We start from the raw sequence: 20,815 nt of genomic DNA, 5'->3' as shown, positions 1-20,815 counted from the left end.
AATTAATTTTAGCAAATATTCATTGAAACTCTGTATTGGGCATTATATTAGATGTTTAGGATACCACAATGCAAGATGCTGTTATAGCCCTAAGGAGACTTATTGGTGCTTTTTCTTTATTTTTGATAGTGTCACATAAGGTTGCACTACCTTTTCTACACAATAATAGTAGCCATCATTGATTTTAGATACTGGGAGAACATTTCAGTATGTTAATTCTGTTCCTCAAACATTCCTGTAAGGTAGGTATTATTTAACTCATTTTATAGATGAGGAATAGTTTTAAGGGATAAAATAACCTCCCTTAAGTCACATGGTTTAGTAAATTATGGAGCTAGTTCTTGACTCCAGATCTGGTTAAATCCAAAATTTCTTACTATTCTGTGCCTTATCTTTGCATGCCCATTTACTGTTCCTGGTTTCAATAATTAGCAATTTCTCAATAAGGTGTCACTTGACATGGTTATTTTCTCCAATGATTTCTGTCGTTTCTATGAATTAAATCCTGGAATAAAGTTTGTCATTGTTCCTTTCCTGTAATTTGTGGGAGATGAAAGTTTGTAAGTATAGAATTTATCAGTTCTGGGCATCCTGGAAAGGTGGCAGCAGTGGTGGCAGCTGAGTTTTGCAATATCTTTATGAATCCCCATGTAAAAACAGGGAAAAGTGCAAAAGTCATAAATGTACAGCTCAGTGGATTTTCAAACACACCCACATGCAGATAAAAATAGAACATTTATGACACTCCCCAAAGCCCGCTTTGTTACATGATTTTAAGAGGCAGAGGCCATGTGCACGGGTTCATGCCTGTAATCCCAGCACTTTGGGAGGCTGAGGTGGGTGGATCACTTGAGTCCAGGAGTTCGAGACCAGCCTGGCCAACATGGTGAAACCCTGCCTCTGCTAAAAATACAAAAATTAGCCGGGCGTGGTGGCACATGCCTGTAATCGCAGCTACTCAGGAGGCTGAGGCACAAGAATTGCTTGAACCTGGGAGGTGGAGGTTTTCAGTGAGCCGAGATTGTGCCGCTGCACTCCAGTTTGGGTGACAGAACGCGATCCAATAAAAAAAAAAAAAAAAATCTAGGTTTTACTCCGGGATGTTTCAGAAATGACAGTTCATAATTTACTTCTGTGAGTTTAAAGAATTTTGCTTAAATTTATTTAATAGTTTTTAAGTGAAAGAAAAGTTAGAATATTTGGGTGACCTGTCACAAAATATTAGTCAGGGAGTATGTTGTGGTAGAAAGAGCTCATAAAGTCAGGAGACCTGCATCTAGTTCAGAGTGTATCAGTAATGGGCTAGGTAGCTTGGGATAAGAACTTAAACTCAGTATTTTATTTGTGTAATGAATGAGCTGTCTAGAACACCACCTGAGCAGTGTTTCCTCCACAGGGGTCTCAGTTTGGGCTCTAAAGAGCTCCTCCACCAAGTGTGTAAATTTTAATAATTTCAGCCTATTTTTCCCCCAGAGTAGTAACTGCTTTCTGGAACTGAACTCTGTGATAACATAGTATTTACTTTTTGCCTTTTCAATAACCTAGTTAACAATTTTATACCTACTGAGTTCTATTTAAATAATAGTATTTTCTATCTCCTGACTGGACAGAAACCCAGGAGTAGGGTTTGAAGTTCCTACTTTCTGGTTTGCATATATCTTATTAAGATAACTAAAGTACTTGCTACTTGCCACTCTTCAGACCCGGTCAGTGTAATGTCATCAGTGCAGCAGATCAGTGTAATGTGTGATCTCTCAATGTGATCAAAATCTCTGGATTATTTTAGAGAGCAAGAGTGTTAACATAGACCTGAAGCAAGACTGTAATGGTTGAACAAAGCACAAAGTGCTTCTGAGATTTTTTGCAAATTAATAAGAAGAAAAAAGCATTTGCTTCCAAGTTATAAGAATTGTGTTGATTTGACCCCATAAAAATACTACATCTTGAATACTAGCTGCAATTAGAGTCACGACCTTTCTGTGTTTATAATTCATAGCTATTCTCCAAGATCCATCTGTCTTATATGTAGATCAAACAGGTAAGTTAGTGGAATGTGATAGCTATCACCACCTTTTCGTCTTTGGTTGTGGCACCAATTTCTGTGGTATTGTTTTTGGTTACTTTGTTGGTGAGGAGAGGAATATCTAGGGGCTTCTATGTGATCCATTCTATCATATTGCTCCTTATGCCATAAATCAGAGAGTCTATATGGGCATTGAGTCAAGTATGTCATAAATCAGAGAATCTATGTGGGCATTGAGCAAAGTATGTCTGTTCTAATTACTCATTAAGGAACTGGGGAATAACTACAAGGTGAGTATGTGGATCTACCTGGCCCACTATGATTCAAACTTGATCTAAGGCTGGGCACAGTGTCTCATGCCTGTAATCCCAGCACTTTGGGAGGCTGAAGTGGGAGGATCACTTGAGGTCAGAAGTTGGAGACCAGCCTGGCCAACAGAGTAAGACCCCATCTCTGAAAAAATTTAAAAAAATTTAAAAACCAAAAAAATCCCCCAAACTTGATCTAAAACTCCTTGAATTGTGTCATAGATAATTTGTAAGCCTCTGTTGCCTACGTGATTATTTTTAAATAATTTTGATGAAAAAGTATACTTGAGGCATATAGGATATGTTGTTCATTTTTCTCTCTTTTTGAAAAGAAGGTAAATCTATAAAGGGGAAGACTAAAGCAAAAGTGAACTAATTTGCAATTTAAAAATATGTAATATGTAGAGTTGAAGCTTTAAGAAGGCTAGAACATTCCCATGCTTCTTTCTAGAAATTATGTCAGCCACTAGCAAGTTGAATGTCAACTGTTTTGAAAATAGCTACAGTGCAACTAGTTCTTAAAAACAGGGACACACTCTGGAACTAAAATAGACTGAGTACAAGAAAATAGAGAAGTCATGTATGCAGTGCATTAACAAAATATCTTTCTAAGTTTTGTTATAACTGTAAGTTCATAAAACTATTAAGCATAGTCTAATGATTCATTTTGCCAGAATTTGGGATTATTTTGTAGATGTGATTTTAGGTGTATTTATGGAAGTACAGTGTGACTTTATTTTTCTTTGTAGCTTTCATTTCATGATGAAGGTATTTATTTATTTTTGATACAGGGTCTCACTCTGTTGTCTAGGCTGAGTGCATTGGCACTATCATGGCTCCCTGCAGCCTGGAACTCCTGGGCTCAAGTGATTCTTCCACTTTAGCCTCCTGAGTAGCTGAGACTACAGGTGTGTACTATCAAGCCTGGCTAATTTTTTATATTTTGTGGAGATGGGGGTCTTGCTATGTTGCTCAGGCTGGTCTCGACCTCCTGGACTCAAGCAATCCTCCCAGCTTGGTCTCCCAAACCAATGTGTTGTGATTGCAGGTGTGAGCCACCATGCCTGGCTGAAAGTATTTTGATATTAAAGTTCGTATGTAATTATTTGCATTTTAAGCATCTTATATTTGGGATTAGATTTAGGTCTCAATGTGACAAATGTTGCTAAGAAGTTTGGGGAAAATAATTCTATTGATAGCATATTTCAAACATCTTAAGTTAGGACAGAGAAATCTCTTTTTTTCTCTTCTAAATGCCAGTACATTAAAATAACATAATTTGAGTTGGAAGCCACGTGTGGTGGCTCATGCCTGTAATCCCAGCACTTTGGGAGGCTGAGGTGGGTGAATCACTTGAGGCCAGGAGTTCCAGACCAACCTGGCCAACATGGCGGAACCCTGTCTCTACTAAAAATACAAAAATTAGCCTGGCATGGTGGCGCGTGCCTGTAATCCCAGCTACTTGGGAGGCTGAGGCACGAGAGTCGCTTGAACTCAGGATGCTGAGGTTACGGTGAGCCGAGATCACTCCACTGCACTCCAGCCTCGGTGACAGAGCGAGACCCCGTCTCAAAATAAATAATTAAATAAATAAATATAGTTTGAGTTAGAGACATTGTTCATATCTAGAATGTTTTATTGGCCTTTTTTTGGGTGTTTTTTGACTTTGACATTTAAAAAATATAAGCCAGTTGTTTGTTTTTTGTTTTTGTTTTCTCAGAGTAGCCCTCAGTTTGGGTTTGTCTGATTCGATTAGTTCAGGTTGTATATTTTTGTTAGAAATACCACAGAAGTGGCCGGGCTTGGTGGCTCACGCCTGTAATTCCAGCACTTTGGGAGGCCGAGGTGGGTGGATCACGAGGTCAGGAGTTCGAGACCAGCCTGGCCAACATAGTGAAACACCGTCTCTGCTAAAAATACAAAAATTGGCTGGGCGTGGTGGCGGGTGCCTGTAGTCCCAGCTACTCGGGAGGCTGAGGCAGGAGAATTGCTTGAACCCAGGAGGTGGAGGTTGTGGTGCGCCAAGATCGTACCACTGCACTCCAGCCTGGGGAACAGAGCGAGACTCTGTCTCAAAGAAAAAAAAAAAAAAGAGATACCACAGAAGTGATGATGTGTTCTCAGTGTATCATATCAGGAGTCACTTGATGTTATTTACAGTGATGTCTGCAAGGTTTCCCCTGCTCTGAAGTTATTATTTTCCTCTACAATTAATAAGTAATTAGACTCGTGTTGAGGTAGTATAAATATCTATTCCTAAGAAACCTTTCACCTTTAGGTTTATTTTGTTACTCTGTTTCTCACCTGTCTTGTTGAACGCTTAGTTTATTTATTTCAGCTTCCTTATTTTCCAATATACTTAAGATTGTAAATTTTTCTTAATAAATCACTTTGACATATTGTCTGGGAGTACTTACTGTAGGGTTTGGGATGGAAGGAGACAATAAGTGAGAATATTGTTTATAATAATCCATTACTAGGAAACTGGCAATGACAGCCTAAACAGAACAGAGTATTTTAAAGGTGCCAAAGTGCCAAAAATCACCCATTAACAAAATGTTTCGTCTTGCTTTAAAGAATAAAAGATACGGTTTTTAATGATTTTGACTGGCACACCTATGAATAATAGTTGTTGAAAATTATGAATTTAAGAAGTTTGTTTAGTGCAACTTGTACTTTGGGGCTTATTTAATAAATGTATAATAATCACAGACCATATTTTACTTTACCATTTCAGGAGCAGCTGCATTGGCATGGAAGAATCCTATTTCAAGCTGGTTTACTGCTATGCTCCACTGTTTTGGTGGAGGAATTTTATCCTGTCTACTGCTTGCAGAGCCACCATTGAAGTTTCTTGCAAACCACACTAACATATTACTGGCATCTTCAATCTGGTAAGCTGCCAGTATGGTGACCTATGGGACATTTAAACAATTGTGTTGTAAATTGTTAGTAAAATGAATTTTTTTGCTTTGAACAATATTTTATGTGCATGAGAAGTTAATGCATCTGCAAGGAAGGAACCCAAATAATGCTAAAGGGTTTTTTTTTTTTTTGAGACGGAGTCTTGCTCTGTTGCCCAGGCTGAAGTGCAATGGCATGATCTTGGCTCACTGCAACCTCCATCTCCTGGGTTCAAGTGATTCTTCTGCCTCAACCTCTGGAGTAGCTGGGATTACAGCACCCGCCCTCATGCCCGGCTACTTTTTGTATTTTTATAGAGATGGGGTTTCACCATGTTGGCCAGGCTGGTCTTGAACTCCTGACCTCAGGTGATCTGCCCGCCTCAGTCTCCCAAAGTGCTGGGATTACAGGCGTGAGCCACCGCACCCAGCCATACCAAGGGCTTTAAGTGCAAAGTATATCTCTTTCTTTTTTGTCTTCCCTTATCTTCTCCCAGAAGCAATTATTGTCTGCCATTGTCTTATGTGCCTTTTGTTGTTGTTGTTGTTGAGACATAGTCTTGCTATGTGCAAGACTGCAAGTGCAGTGGCACGCTCTTGGCTTGTTGCGGGACACAGACGATTAGAGAGACCAGTATGGGTGAATACAGGAGGATATTTATTGTGAGGTACACACTGGCTCAGTGGATTTACCTCCAAAAAGCTGGGCCTTGAATAAAGACAGAGCGAGGCGGGCTTATAAGAGCAAAACAAAGGTAGTTACTCATATAGTGCATAACTTGTGGCCTTGCATAGCTGGTGGCCTTTTAGCTGTGTCAAGAAAAACAAGAACTGGCTAAATACAGGCATTTGTAAAACATAGTTATGCTTAAGAGGCAAGGGAAAGGAGTAATAATAAAGGAATTTGTCTTTCTCTTTTTTTTTTTTCTTAATCTTGCTCTGGAGGGGGCGGGGGTGTCTGGAGCCCATTCTTCTGGCCTTGGCTTTTTGGACAGTGTTATCTTGTAACTGTTCTTGGAGTGAGCTGCTAAGCAGAGGGAAACCTTTTTTTTTTTTTCTTTTTAACCCTTATTACAGGCTCACTGCAACCTCCACCTCCTGGGTTCAAGCGATTCTCCTGTCTCAGCCTCCCCAATAGCTGAGATTACAGGCACGCGCCACCATGTCTGGCTAATTTTTGTATATTTAGTAGAGATGGGGTTTCACCATGTTGGCCAGGCTGTTCTCAAACTCCTGACGTCAAGTGATCTGCCCGTCTCAGCCTCCCAAAGTGCTGAGATTACAGGCATGAGCCACCATGCCCAGCCTGTCTTATGTATCTTTAATAGAAGCATTTCCAATATGAAAGGGCATTAAGTATTTGGCCCTAGAGTTTATCTTGTGAACCTAACTGATACACGCAGATACACAACATGATAAAATCATGTATGTGACCAACTGAAACTAACCAAAAAGTCCAAATAATTATGGCTCATATTTAATTATTCTTCTCATACTCTGTTGATTTTATGAGATCTTTAAATTTTATAATTTTGAAGTGAAGAAAAAAATGTTACCCGGAATTGCTTTGAACTCTTGCAAATCCAAATTCGTTATCCTTAAGAGGATTGATCCATCAAGTTTAAAAAAATGTATAATACAAATTTTAGTGCTTTTGTATATATAAAGCAGAAACTGTTTTCTATTAAAAACAATATCATTAAATGTATAACAGGAACACTTACAGTTCATTTTTATTGTGATAATTTTAAAATGAATATGTAACTAGTTCTAAAAGGGATATTACAAATAATAGTAGCAATGGGAAAAAGTAATCCTGGGAACTTATGGCAGTGTTGAGTTGTTACCATATGTCATATAAGTTCTTTATATTCATTGTCATATTTAATCACAAGAGTACTATAAGGTAGTTATTATTATTTCCATTTGACAAATGATAAAATTGAGGCATAGGGAAATGCTGCTATAACTTTCTTGTCTAGTTAGTGGTTGAGCTAGAATCAAAACAAGAAGTTTTTAACTTTAGAGTCTTCACACTTTGTAGCCACTATCTCTCACAGATTTGTTTAACCATCTCTTAAAGTGTAGTCTTCCAGTTGCTATGTGTTTTAAAAAACTTTCCCAGAGACTTTTATTTCTGTAACTATATATATATTTTTTTTTTGTATTTTTTTTTTTATTATTATACTTTAGGTTTTAGGGTACATGTGCGCAATGTGCAGGTTTGTTACATATGTATACGTGTGCCATGTTGTTTTGCTGCACCCATTAACTCATCATTTAGCATTAGGTATATCTCCTAATGCTGTCCCTCCCCCCTCCCCCCAACCCACAACAGTCCCCGGAGTGTGATGTTCCCCTTCCTGTGTCCATGAGTTCTCATTGTTCAATTCCCACCTATGAGTGAGAACATGCAGTGTTTGGTTTTTTGTCCTTGCGACAGTTTACTGAGAATGATGTTTTCCAGTTTCATCCATGTCCCTACAAAGGACATGAACTCATCATTTTTTATGGCTGCATAGTATTCCATGGTGTATATGTGCCACATTTTCTTAATCCAGTCTATCGTTGTTGGACATTTGGGTTGGTTCCAAGTCTTTGCTATTGTGAATAGTGCTGCAATAAACATACGTGTGCATGTGTCTTTATAGCAGCGTGATTTATAGTCCTTTGGGTATATACCCAGCAATGGGATGGCTGGGTCAAATGGTGTTTCTAGTTCTAGATCCCTGAGGAATCGCCACACTGACTTCCACGATGGTTGAACTAGTTGACAGTCCCAACAGTGTAAAAGTGTTCCTATTTCTCCACATCCTCTCCAGCACCTGTTGTTTCCTGACTTTTTAATGATGGCCATTCTAACTTGTGTGAGATGGTATCTCACTGTGGTTTTGATTTGCATTTCTCTGATGGCCAGTGATGATGAGCATTTTTTCATGTGTTTTTTGGCTGCATAAATGTCTTCTTTTGAGAAGTGTCTGTTCATGTCCTTTGCCCACTTTTTGATGGGGTTGTTTTTTTCTTGTAAATTTGTTTGAGTTCATTGTAGATTTTGGATATTAGCCCTTTGTCAGATGAGTAGGTTGCAAAAATTTTCTCCCATTCTGTAGGTTGCCTGTTCACTCTGATGGTAGTTTCTTTTGCTGTGCAGAAGCTCTTTAGTTTAATTAGATCCCATTTGTCAATTTTGGCTTTTGTTGCCATTGCTTTTGGTGTTTTAGACATGAATTCCTTGCCCACGCCTGTGTCCTGAATGGTATTGCCTAGGTTTTCTTATAGAATTTTAATGGTTTTAGGTCTAACATTTAAGTCTTTAATCCATCTTGAATTAATTTTTGTATAATTTTAAGGAAGGGATCCAGTTTCAGCTTTCTACATATGGCTAGCCAGTTTTCCCAGCACCATTTATTAAATAGGGAATCCTTTCCCCATTTCTAGTTTTTGTCAGGTTTGTCAAAGATCAGATAGTTGTAGATATGCGGCATCATTTCTGAGGGCTCTGTTCTGTTCCATTGATCTATGTCTCTGTTGTGGTACCAGTACCATGCTGTTTTGGTTACTGTAGCCTTGTGGTATAGTTTGAAGTCAGGTAGCGTGATGCCTCCAGCTTTGTTCTTTTGGCTTAGGATTGACATGGCGATGCGGGCTCTTTTTTGGTTCCATATGAACTTTAAAGTAGTTTTTTCCAATTCTGTGAAGAAAGTCATTGGTAGCTTGATGGGGATGGCATTGAATCTATAAATTACCTTGGGCAGTATGGCCATTTTCATGATATTGATTCTTCCAACCCATGAGCATGGAATGATCTTCCGTTTGTTTGTATCTTCTTTTATTTCATTGAGCAGTGGTTTGTAGTTCTCCTTGAAGAGGTCCTTCACGTCCCTTGTAAGTTGGATTCCTAGGTATTTTATTCTCTTTGAAGCAATTGTGAATGGGAGTTCACTCATGATTTGGCTCTCTGTTTGTCTGTGATTGGTGTACAAGAATGCTTGTGATTTTTGTACATTGATTTTGTATCCTGAGACTTTGCTGAAGTTGCTTATCAGCTTAAGGAGATTTTGGGCTGAGACAATGGGGTTTTCTAGATATACAATCATGTCATCTGCAAACAGGGACAGTTTGACTTCCTCTTTTCCTAATTGAATACCCTTTATTTCCTTCTCCTGCCTGATTGCCCTGGCCAGAACTTCCAGCACTATGTTGAATAGGAGTGGTGAGAGAGGGCATCCCTGTCTTGTGCCAGTTTTCAAAGGGAATGCTTCCAATTTTTGCCCATTCAGTATGATATTGGCTGTGGGTTTGTCATAGATAGCTCTTATTATTTTGAGATACGCCCATCAATACCTAATTTATTGAGAGTTTTTAGCATGAAGGGTTGTTGAATTTTGTCAAAAGCCTTTTCTGCATCTATTGAGATAATCAGGTGGTTTTTGTCTTTGGTTCTGTTTATATGCTGGATTACGTTTATTGATTTGTGTATGTTGAACCAGCCTTGCATCCCAGGGATGAAGCCCACTTGATCATGGTGGATAAGCTTTTTGATGTGCTGCTGGATTTGGTTTGCCAGTATTTTATTGAGGATTTTTGCATCAATGTTCATCAAGGATATTGGTCTGAAATTCTCTTTTTTTGGTTATGTCTCTGCCCTGCTTTGGTATCAGGACGATGCTGGCCTCATAAAATGTGTTAGGGAGGATTCCTTCTTTTTCTATGGATTGGAATAGTTTCAGAAGGAATGGTACCAGTTCCTCCTTGTACCTCTGGTAGAATTTGGCTGTGAATCCATCAGGTCCTGGAGTCTTTTTGGTTGGTAAGCTATTGATTATTGCCACAATTTCAGAGCCTGTTATTGGTCTATTCAGAGATTCAACTTCTTCCTGGTTTAGTCTTGGGAGGGTGTATTTGTCAAGGAATTTATCCATTTCTTCTAGATTTTCTAGTTTATTTGCATAGAGGTGTTTGTAGTGTTCTCTGATGGTAGATTGTAGTTGGTGGTGATATCCCCTTTTTCATTTTTTATTGCATCTATTTGATTCTTCTCTCTTGTCTTCTTTATTAGTCTTGCTAGCGGTCTATCAATTTTGTTGATCTTTTCAAAAAACCAGCTCCTGGATTCATTAATTTTTTGAAGGGTTTTTTGTGTCTCTATTTCCTTCAGTTCTGCTCTGATTTTAATTATTTCTAGCCTTCTGCTAGCTTTTGAATGTGTTTGCTCTTGCTTTTCTAGTTCTTTTAATTGTGATGTTAGGGTGTCAATTTTGGATCGTTCCTGCTTTCTCTTGTGGGCATTTAGTGCTATAAATTTCCCTCTACACACTGCTTTGAATGTGTCCCAGAGATTCTGGTATGTTGTGTCTTTGTTCTCGTTGGTTTCAAAAAACATCTTTATTTCTGCCTTCATTTCATTATGTACCCAGTAGTCATTTAGGAGCAGGTTGTTCAGTTTCCATGTAGTTGAGCGATTTTGAGTGACTTTCTTAATCCTGAGTTCTAGTTTGATTGCACTGTGGTCTGAGAGACAGTTTTTTGTAATTTCTGTTCTTTTACATTTGCTGAGGAGAGCTTTACTTCCAACTATGTGGTCAATTTTGGAATAGGTGTGGTGTGGTGCTGAAAAAAATGTACATTCTGTTGATTTGGGGTGGAGAGTTCTGTAGATGTCTATTAGGTCCACTTTGTGCAGAGCTGAGTTCAATTCCTGGGTATCCTTGTTAACTTCCTGTCTCGTTGATCTGTCTAATGTTGACAGTGGGGTGTTAAAATCTCCCATTATTATTGTGTGGGAGTTTAAGTCCTTTTGTAGGTCACTCAGAACTTGCTTTATGAATCTAGGTGCTCCTGTGTTGGGTGCATATATATTTAGGATAGTTAGCTCTTCTTGTTGAATTGATTCCTTTACCATTATGTAATGGCCTTCTTTGTCTCTTTTGATCTTTGTTGGTTTAAAGTCTATTTTATCAGAGACTAGGATTGCAACCCCTGCCTTTTTTTGTTTTCCATTTGCTTGATAGATCTTCCTCCATCCCTTTATTTTGAGTCTATGTGTGTCTCTGCACGTGAGATGGGTTTCCTGAATATAGCACACTGATGGGTCTTGACTCCTTATCCAGTTTGCCAGTCTGTGTCTTTTAATTGAAGCATTTTATATATTTTTAAAAGTTATTAGCATTTTGGAAGAATTTTTTGATGTGTGTAGATGCTGAAACTATACAAAAAGGCAGATATCCAGAATTTGATACTTTCTGTTATTTCTACTTCTGTTCTTATGATACTAACCTCTTGGATGATTGCAGGAGCTTCCTAAGTGGTCTTGCTGCTTCTTTGATTATCCCTTTGAGTCTATTCTTTATTCTTCATGGAGCAGACAAAATTATTACAGTTGGCTTTCTATACCCATGGGTTTTGCATGCTTGAATTCAACCAGCTGCAGATCAAAAATATTTGGAAAAAAATCCAATAAAAAATAACAATGCAACAATAAAAATAAAGCAAATAACAATAATGTGTAACAACTAAATATATAGTATTTACACTGTATTAGGTATTACAAATAATCTAGAGATGATTTAAAGTATAGCAGAGGATGTGTGTAGGTTATGTACAAATACTCTGCTATTTTATATAGAGACTCTCACATTCACAGATTTTGAAGGAGAATCCTGAAACCAGTCCCCTACAGATAACTGAGGGACAACTTAAGTTAGAACATGTCACTCATGTGCTCAGTAATTTCTTATCTTATTAAGTACAATATCCCAGACTTTTACCATGGCCTGTAAAACCCTGCAAAATACTCGCTTTCACTTTCTTTTATGTAATGTCTTACAACTCTATTCTTGCTCACTTTGCTCTAGTCACATGAGCTTTGCTATTTCTTGAACGTTCCAACGTAAGGTATTCTTCTACCTCAGTACCTTTGTACTTGCTTTCTTCTCTTTGTAATCTTTTTTCCTCTGAAGTCTCATATTTTTTTTTATCAGTGAGGCCTTCCCTGACTAAAGTAGCACCTCTTCTCCCATGACTATCACATCATCCTTCTTTATTTTTCTTCTTAGAATTATTGCTATCCAACATGTTATCTGTTGATTTTTTTTTTTTATGTTGCTCTAACTGTACTCGAATAATCGCCCATCAGAGTAAGCCATCATGCCTGGCCCCTGGCTAATATTTAAAATTTTTATATTTGTTGAGATGAGGTCTCACTATGTTTCCCACATTGGCTATTTTGTTTTTTACTACAAAAGTTATTTATTCACTATACATAGAACATGTCCCCTATAAAATGTACATGTAAATCACTAAAAAGTAAAATTTGGTGAACATTTTCTCAATTGCAGAACATACTACATCAGTTGGGATAATAGCTGTCTACCTTAAAATAATCTAATTATAGCACTCATCTCCTTTATATCTAATGCAAAGTTAAATACTTATTTTGGGGGTTATTTCCTAGTGTGTGTTTGGTGAGGCTGAGTAAACCATATAACTCCAGTATATTGCAGTCACTGCACAATAAATCAGTTTATTACAGATTAAAACAAATCATTTTTTAATTATTTGTAATAATGGGATCAGACAAACACTGGATACTTTTAAATGGCATATAACCACACAATTACTTATCTTTGGTAATATATTGGGTTCTATAATTATATTAAGATATGAATGGTATAAAATATTGTTATGAATAATACACCTCAAACAAAACAATGAGGCCATACTGTAATCATTGACTAGATTGTACTCAGTAGACATTTACTGAATAAGGGAATTATCTATTTTTCTCCTCAATTAACCAGTACAATGTTTTGTCCACAGTGTAAGCACTCAATAAATATTTGCTGAACGTGCTGACTAGGATAGAGGTGAGAAGAGATGGGCCCTCTTAGCTGGATGTAGAATATAATTGGAATTTACCTGGGAAGGGGAGTAGTTAAGGAAAATGTAAACTGCATGTGGTGTACAAGTAAATAAACGCACATGCCATCAAAGCAAATGATTAAGCAGAAAACCCTGACACCAAAATAAACAAAGACAAGATTTGCAAATAATGGTGAAAATGGAACTTTTATATTGGACCATACCTTTTCCCACCTAAATCAGTTTGAGGCAGACCAATAGAGGCACTATAAGAGACTATGACTGTCTTCCTTGATATTCAGACATCCTAGTTTCCAATAATTTATTATGGACCTGTTACCCATGAAGCAGTATGCACTTATTCATATTTAGGGATTAGTTTCCACAAGTAGAAAGTTGAGTTTCCTTTTATTTGTCCTAAAATGCTTACTTTCAAACTTGAGGGGACTCCAATTATTCCATGTAGTTTTTGATAATATTCTTTTATCTTTTCAGACCAGAGTCAAAATATTTGTACAGTATTTATACTGCAGCACCTTCCACACACCCCTTGGTCGCTTGAACTGCCTTTCTTTGGTTCTTTTTCCACTTTCAGATCTTTCTTGAAGTCTAGTAAGCAGAACTGTACTGGATATTCCAGCTACAGTTTGGTCTGTCATTGTCGGAAAGGCTTCTGCTACTCCGTGGTCTTCCAGCCAGTCTATTTCTAGGATTATATGATCTTCTGTAGTTGTATGAAAAGACCGACCTCTTGATCTCCTTCTTTCATAACTTCGGCTTCTGGGATGTCTGTATCTGTCATAGTCATCATGGCGTGAAGAACTGTACATGTTTCTCCCTTCCTTGGCTTTCATCTGATTTGGTGTCTTCCAATCCCCCTGGGCAAACTATTTCAATCTGCCCTCCACAAATCTACTTTCTGTCCAAATTATGTAAAGTGTCTTCAGCATCACGAACACCCTCAAATTGAACATAAGCAAATCCTTTCTTGGACGGTGAGTATGGAAATCAAGTGGAACATACACATCAACTGTAGGATCATAACGACCAAATTCACACCGTAAATCTTCAGACCTGGTGTCATCGGCTACGTTCCTGACAGAGACGTGTTGGGGGTACGGCAGGTAGCGGGACATGAAGGCTGCGTGTTTCCACTGGGCACACTAACGGGCCCAGCAAACCGTCCATGGCTGTGGCTGCCAAGCCTCAGACACACACAGCCAGAGGGCTCCGCTCTGGCAAGCACCTCTTTTCCTGAGACTTCACTCCCGCCTCCACTGCCCCCCTCCTACCTCTGCGCAAAGCCGGGACCACAGCGGTTCTTTCCCGCAAGATCACCAGGCTATTTTATTTTAAATGTAAAATTTCAAGTAATACTGAATTAGGTACAAAAAGTATTTATAAAATTATGCAAAATAGAATTGTGATATAATGAAGTTATATATCCATCGTTTAGGAAAAAAATTGTCACTTAAATAAATCTTTGTATTAAAAAGTGAAAATAACTGGGCGCGGTAGCCCAGGCCTGTAATCCCAGCACTTTGGGAGGCCGAGGTGGGCGGATCACCTGAGGTCAGGAGTTTGAAACCAGCCTTGCCAACATGGTGAAATCCTGTCTCTACTAAAATTACAAAAATTAGCTGAGTGTGGTGGCCTGTGCCAGTAGTCCCAGCTACTTGGGAGGCTGAGGCAGGAGAATAGCTTGAACCTGGGAGGTGGGGGTTGCAGTGAACCAATTTCGTGCCACTGCACTCCAGCCTGAGTAACAGACCTAGACTCTGTCTCAAAAAAAAAAAAGAAAAGAAAAGAAAAAGGAAAATACAGAAAACCACAAAGCCAAACATAAGACCTAATGAATTATTATAGGGTACATCCTTGTAACCACTACCCAAATCAAGAAATACAACTTTGTGCCTGGGACGGTTGCTCACGCCTGTAATCCCAGCACTTTGGGAGGCTGAGGCATCGCTTGAGTCCGGGAGTTTGAGATCAGCCTGAACAACATGGTAAAACCTGGTCTCTACCAAAAATTAGCTGAGTGTGGTGGCGCATGCCTGTAGTCCCAGCTACTTAGAAGGCTGAAGTGGGAGAATCACCTGAACCTTGGAAGTCGAGGCTGCAGTGATTGCATCACTACACTCCAGCCTGCACGTAGGAGTGAGACCCTGTCTCCAAAAAAAAAAAAAAAAAAAAAGAAAAAGAAAAGAAATACAACTTTGTCACTTATCTGCTTATCTTAGAAGTCCTTTCTGTGTGTGCCATTCTAATCATAACTCCCTTCTCTCTTTTCTTTTTTTGGAGACGGAGTCTTGCTCTGTCGCCCAGGTTGGAGTAGAGTGGCTCTCAGCTCGCTGCAATCTCTGCCTCCTGGGTTCAAGCAGTTCTGCCTCAGCCTCCTATGTAGCTGGGAGTAAAGGTGCATGACACTATGCCCAGCTAATTTTTGTATTTTTAGTACAGCCAGGGTTTCACCATGTTGGCCAGGCTGGTCTTGAATTCCTGAGCTCAAGTGACCTGCCTGCATTAACCTCCCAAGGTGCTGGGATTACAGGCATGAGCCACTGTGCCCGACCGACTTCCCACTTTAAATAACCATTATAACATACCAGTATCCTGACTTTTATGGTAATCACTTTTTTGAATATTTTAATAATTTTATCACTCAGTGCTTATCCTTAGATACTATAGTTTAGTCATGCCTATTCAAAAATTTCGTATGTTTCTTAAGCTTTTTAAAAGAAATAGTTACCCCTTCATTTTTTTCTTTTCCTTAAACTATGTGTTGAAGAACCAGAGTCAGTCGATTTGCAGTTTTCCATAGTCCAGAGTTTGCTGATTGCATAATCATGGTATAGATCATTATATTCTTCTCTTCTTTGTGTTTCCTCACAGTTGGAAGATTGATGCAGAATCCAAATCAGATTTAGGCTAGATCCCTTTACCAAGACTTCTAAGAGGTCCCGTTTTGTGACATTAGCACCCTTTTACATTTAGTGCCTATTAATTAGGAATTGCAAAACGAAGATAGTCTAGTTTTATCTTTTCTTCTTATTTATTAGTTGGAATATTACTATAAATGATGACAGCCGCAGGCCATCTGGTGTGGCTGCTGCCATCATGCCACCTGCTTCAGGGAGGGCACAGGGAAAAGGCGGACAGCCCCCCACCCCGCACAGCCCACCAGCCACCCTTGGGGCCTCCACGATGGGGCTGGGCCAGGCTGGTTCCTGCACCGGCCGAGGGGGAGCTTGAGGTCGCCCCTGAGCTTTGGGGCCACAAAGGGAGCTTGCATGGCAATGTTGCCTCTGTCCCGGATGCCAGCCCAGGCCCAGTGAGGACCTGGAACCCCCACCCTAGGCTGTGAGGGGACTTGGCCCAGTGCCATGCTCCACAGAGCAGAGGGGGTTGGGGACATGCGGGAGCCCTGCCCCTTCCAAGTTGGTGGGGCTGGAGCTCCCCAGGTGCAACTGCAGCTGCCCAAGTCATGGCTGCAACCCAGGCACCTCTCTGCTCTTGGGAGCCAGGAGTAGGCAGTAGAGGGCAGGGCTGCAGCCTTCAAGTAGTGGCTGCAATCCCTGACCTGCCGCTCCACGGAGCAGGCAGGATCCCCACTCTAAACCCCTCCCCGACAGCTGCAGCCCCCCAAACCAGGGCTGCAGACCCAGGCATACCTGCAGACCCAGGCATACCTGCACTCTTGTGGGGTCTGGGAAGGGCCCCTTTGCTGTTGCAGGCTTGGAGGTGCCTGCTCCCGCTGCCTGGCCTCTCCCCAATCTTGGAGCAAGGTTGGGGCTGGGTTGGGGCTGAGCCTGGGCGCTGTCACAGCCTGGCTGGGTTTGCCCTTGCTTGGGGCAGTGCTGACGTGCCAGCCCCCTGCCACATTGGCCCCCTCTGGACTTTGGGTGCTGAAGAGTGCAGGAGGGGAAACTGAGGGGTGGCTGAGGGTGGCCAGGCGCTGGCCTGCAGGTGCCCCTTGGTGCCAACAACCTGGACATCATGGGTGACGCGGGAGGCAGACAGGCTCCTTGGTGGAAGGGGGCGGGTCCCCAGTGAAGCCCCACCTTCAGGCTCGGGCAGGGCTGAAGCCTGGAGCTGAGCTGCCAGTCCTGCCACCAGAGGGGGAACTCATAGTGCCTTTTCCTGGGCCCACCCATGGCTTCCCATGGCTGCCCATGGACAAATAAGCATGCATTTCTCTCCTCTGAGGCCCATAAAAGCTCTGGGCTCAGCCAGGGCAGGACAGAGTAGGAAGAGTTGACTGTATGGCCAGTTGCAGAGAGGACCTACCCTCTTTGGGGCCTCCTCTGCTGAGAGCTGTAGACATGGGGATGACCAGCTGCAGGGAGGAGCTACCGTCTCTGCTGAGAGCTGAGCACAGAGGAGCTACCCTCTCTGCAGGGCCTCCTTTCTGCTGAGAGCTGCAGATGTGGGGATGACCAGCTGCAGAGAGGAGCTACCCTCTCTGTTGAGAGCCGAGCACTTGTTGGGATGACCTGCCTACAAACCGCAGAGAGGAGCCTCCTCCCTGCTGAGAGCTGCAGAGACAATGGGAGGACCTGCTTGCAGAGAGGAGCCACCCACCCTCTTCTCTGCTGACAGCTGCCCACTCAACAGGATGACCTGCCTACAAAGAGGAGCTGATGGGTCTTCCTGAGCTGCTCTAACACTAAACAAAGCTTCTCTTTGTCTTGCTCACCCTCCACTTGTCTGAATACTTCATTCTTCTGGACACAGGACAAGAGCTTGGTCAAGGGTGCCACCAGCCACAAAGGTTTCTGTCCAGAAAAGTGACATCCCAAAGATCTCAAAATACAAATAGATACTTCTTGTTTATCATCTATTTGGAAACCAGCTATACACTTCATTCTGGAAAGGTAATGCTTGGTTCTTTGCCTTCATTTACCAATTTTCAGTATAATGAACTGGATCTCTGTCATCCTCTAAAGATACCAGCTTAAATAAAATAATTATGAGCTCATGGACTAACCATATTTCATTGGTTTCAATAAAATTTCAGTTATTTTCATATCAAAGCCCAAATTATCCCATCTTCAGGCAGTGGAAGCCTCTTCAGATTGACTCCTGAGACAGATTTTGAATTAGTTTACTTTCTCCCTGGTGTTGTAAGATTCATCGTGTTCTTTTCTTCTGGAATCACTTGTTTCTCTAAGACGTTCTGGTTTCTTTTGGTGAGCAATGGCATTTCAAGACCACAATTTGAGTGCTAGAGACGCCCACTGTTACTGGGTTGATCATTATGTCTAGGCCTTTTTAGTGAACAGAGCTAGGAAAAATGAAGATAAAATAACTCATGAGTTCATATTCATATTTCTAATTCAAATTCAGGACTATATAGCTTTTTAAAATTTTTTCCCTGTTACATGTATATCTCCTTTCTTCCACCCTAAGAATTTGGATGCTTAAGGACGTAGGATGTGATTAAATTAATATATTCTAACATTACTGATTTTTTCTGTATTATGCACACAGTAGTCTTAGAGTAATGTTAAAGACTACCAAGGAAATGATTACAGAAAATTATTATTGCTTATGTTCTATTAATTCTCCCATTTTAACAATAAATGTACTATTTTACACTGTCATTTTAAATGTATTACTCCATTTTCTTCTGGCTTAAAGCACTGCTGTGAAAGTCTGGTGATCTTTTAATTTTCTTTCTCTTTTAAGATCTTTTTTTTTTCTAGATTGCTAAAGATTTATTTTTTCATTAAAGTCCAGTCATTTAAATAAAATATCTTGGTGTTGGTTGTTGTGCGACAGTATTCTCTTCTACGTGGTGTGTTCTTTTGGGTACTTACACTTTTTTTTAATTGAGAAAGTAATACTAGTATTTGTATTCTTCCTTTGCATTGGTTAAGAACTCATTATTGGTATATTGGCTCTTCTTTGCCTTTCTTCAAGGAATTTTTTTAAATCTGTATTTCTAAAAAAATTAACCTGCTTTTCACTTGTTTTTCTCTTTTCTCCTGCTGTTTCTTTGAAGACACTATCTATTACGTTTATTTCTCTTTGTGTTTTCTGGTTTGTTTTTTATTTTGGAAATGATTTTTTTTCTTTTATCTCTTATTCTCTCCTGAGTGTTGAATCTTTGGTTCTTAGTTTTGCTTATTCTTATTTGTGTTCTTTTATGTCTTACATGACTTTCTTAATGTCTTTAGCTTGTTTTGAAATAGTAGTTTACAGTTTTGATCTGTTTTGTTTGCACATTTTCCTGAGTGCTTACATTGTCTATAGGGATTTAGTCTGCTTATTTTTTTTCTTGTAATAACTTTGTATAGGATTTGATCTTGATACTTTTGGTCATTCTTATATGAAATTGGCTTTCATAAACTTGCAGAATGTGGTGGAAATATTTTCTTGACTTCACAGAGCTCCTGCTTTTGTTTTTATGTAGTGTTCAAAAGTTGAGGACCTGTTTTTTGATATTTCTTGGGTCTCTTACCTTCCTTGGCTTGGTCTGGATCTTTTCTTTCTTCTGTTGTATTCTGCTCAGGCTTGATTCTTCTCAGTTTCTTCTCAGTGTGGGGAGCTCAGGCTTGATTATTCTCAGTTTCTTCTCAGTGTGGGGCTTATTATAGAAGAGAGCCCTGGTGGATCAGTTTCAAAAGCTTAAAGCTCAGAGGGACTAAATTGTTCCAACCCTTTTAGGACTTCTTATCATGGGGTCTTTGTCTTATCTGGTATTAGAGATGCCAGAACCTCTGTCAGTTGTAGCATTTGTGTGTGTGTGTGTGTGTGTGTGTGTGTGTGTGGGTGTGGGTGTGGGTGTTTCCAAATGAGTCTGCTCTGTTTTCCAGTGAATACCCATTAGCTATTTTGGTATGATTTTGGTCTTAAGTTCATCAGTGGCCACCTTGTTGCTTTTTCTTTCTGCCAAGTAGTACAGTGTTGTGGGTGTTGGTGATTTTTCTCTACCCACTTGCATTTTGGGGTTTGAGGGGATACCTTGTCACATAGTTTTGTTGTAAGTACAGTTGACCCTTGAACAACATGAATTTGAACTGTGTGGATCCACTTATGTGCAGATTTTCTTCTGCCTCTGCCACCCCTGAGATAGCAAGACCAACCCCTCCTCGTCAGCCTACTCTTTGTGAAGATGAAGAAGAATGGAGACTTTTATGATGATCCACTTCCACTTAATGAATAGTAATTACATTATGTCTTCCTTAACATTTTCTTAATAACATTTTCTGTGGCTTAATTATAAGAATACATCGGGGACAGATAGGTGACAGTGAAAAAATTATGTAATACATATAACAAAAAATATCTGTTAATCACCTGTTCATATTATTGGTAAGGCTTGTGGTCAACAGTAAGGTATTAATAGTCAGATTTTGGAGAGTCAGAAGTTATATGTGGATTTTTGACTGCATAGGGGTTGGCATCCCTAACCCCCATGTTGTTGGAGTCAACTATCGTGCATGGGATTTTGGTTTTCCTATCTTGTTTCTCTGTATGTTTTTATGGGAATTTGAAGAGTATCAGAATGTATGCAGCTACTACCATCTTCTCAGAACCCTTACCATTAGTTTTTATGTCCTTTCTATGGTCTCCTCCCATTCCATCTCTTTTCTTCAGCCTTCAGAGGTAACCATTATCTTCTCTGATGCCCAGAGAAATAACTAGAAGCAATAAAAACGCTCATCCACAGAAGAAAAAATACGGATATTAATATAATGGCATTATCTAATAGAGTT

At 39.9% G+C, this 20,815-nt stretch overlaps 1 protein-coding gene and 1 pseudogene across 1 annotated transcript in view; one reads left to right on the top strand and one right to left on the bottom strand.

Annotated features, from left to right (window-relative positions):
• TMEM38B (transmembrane protein 38B) overlaps positions 1 to 20,815 on the top strand; it is a 67,983-nt gene that overhangs the window by 5,890 nt on the left and 41,278 nt on the right. The window contains exon 2 of the mRNA XM_055271604.2: positions 5,069 to 5,225. Coding sequence (XP_055127579.1) covers positions 5,069 to 5,225 — 157 coding nt within the window. The remainder of the gene's footprint in view (positions 1 to 5,068; positions 5,226 to 20,815) is intronic.
• On the bottom strand, positions 13,102 to 14,428 carry LOC129479066 (serine/arginine-rich splicing factor 10-like; annotated as a pseudogene).

The sequence above is a fragment of the Symphalangus syndactylus genome, chromosome 3, assembly GCF_028878055.3.
Source record: "Symphalangus syndactylus isolate Jambi chromosome 3, NHGRI_mSymSyn1-v2.1_pri, whole genome shotgun sequence".
In the NCBI taxonomy this organism is placed as follows: Eukaryota; Metazoa; Chordata; class Mammalia; order Primates; family Hylobatidae; genus Symphalangus; species Symphalangus syndactylus.
This window is presented reverse-complemented; position numbering and strand designations above follow the sequence as displayed.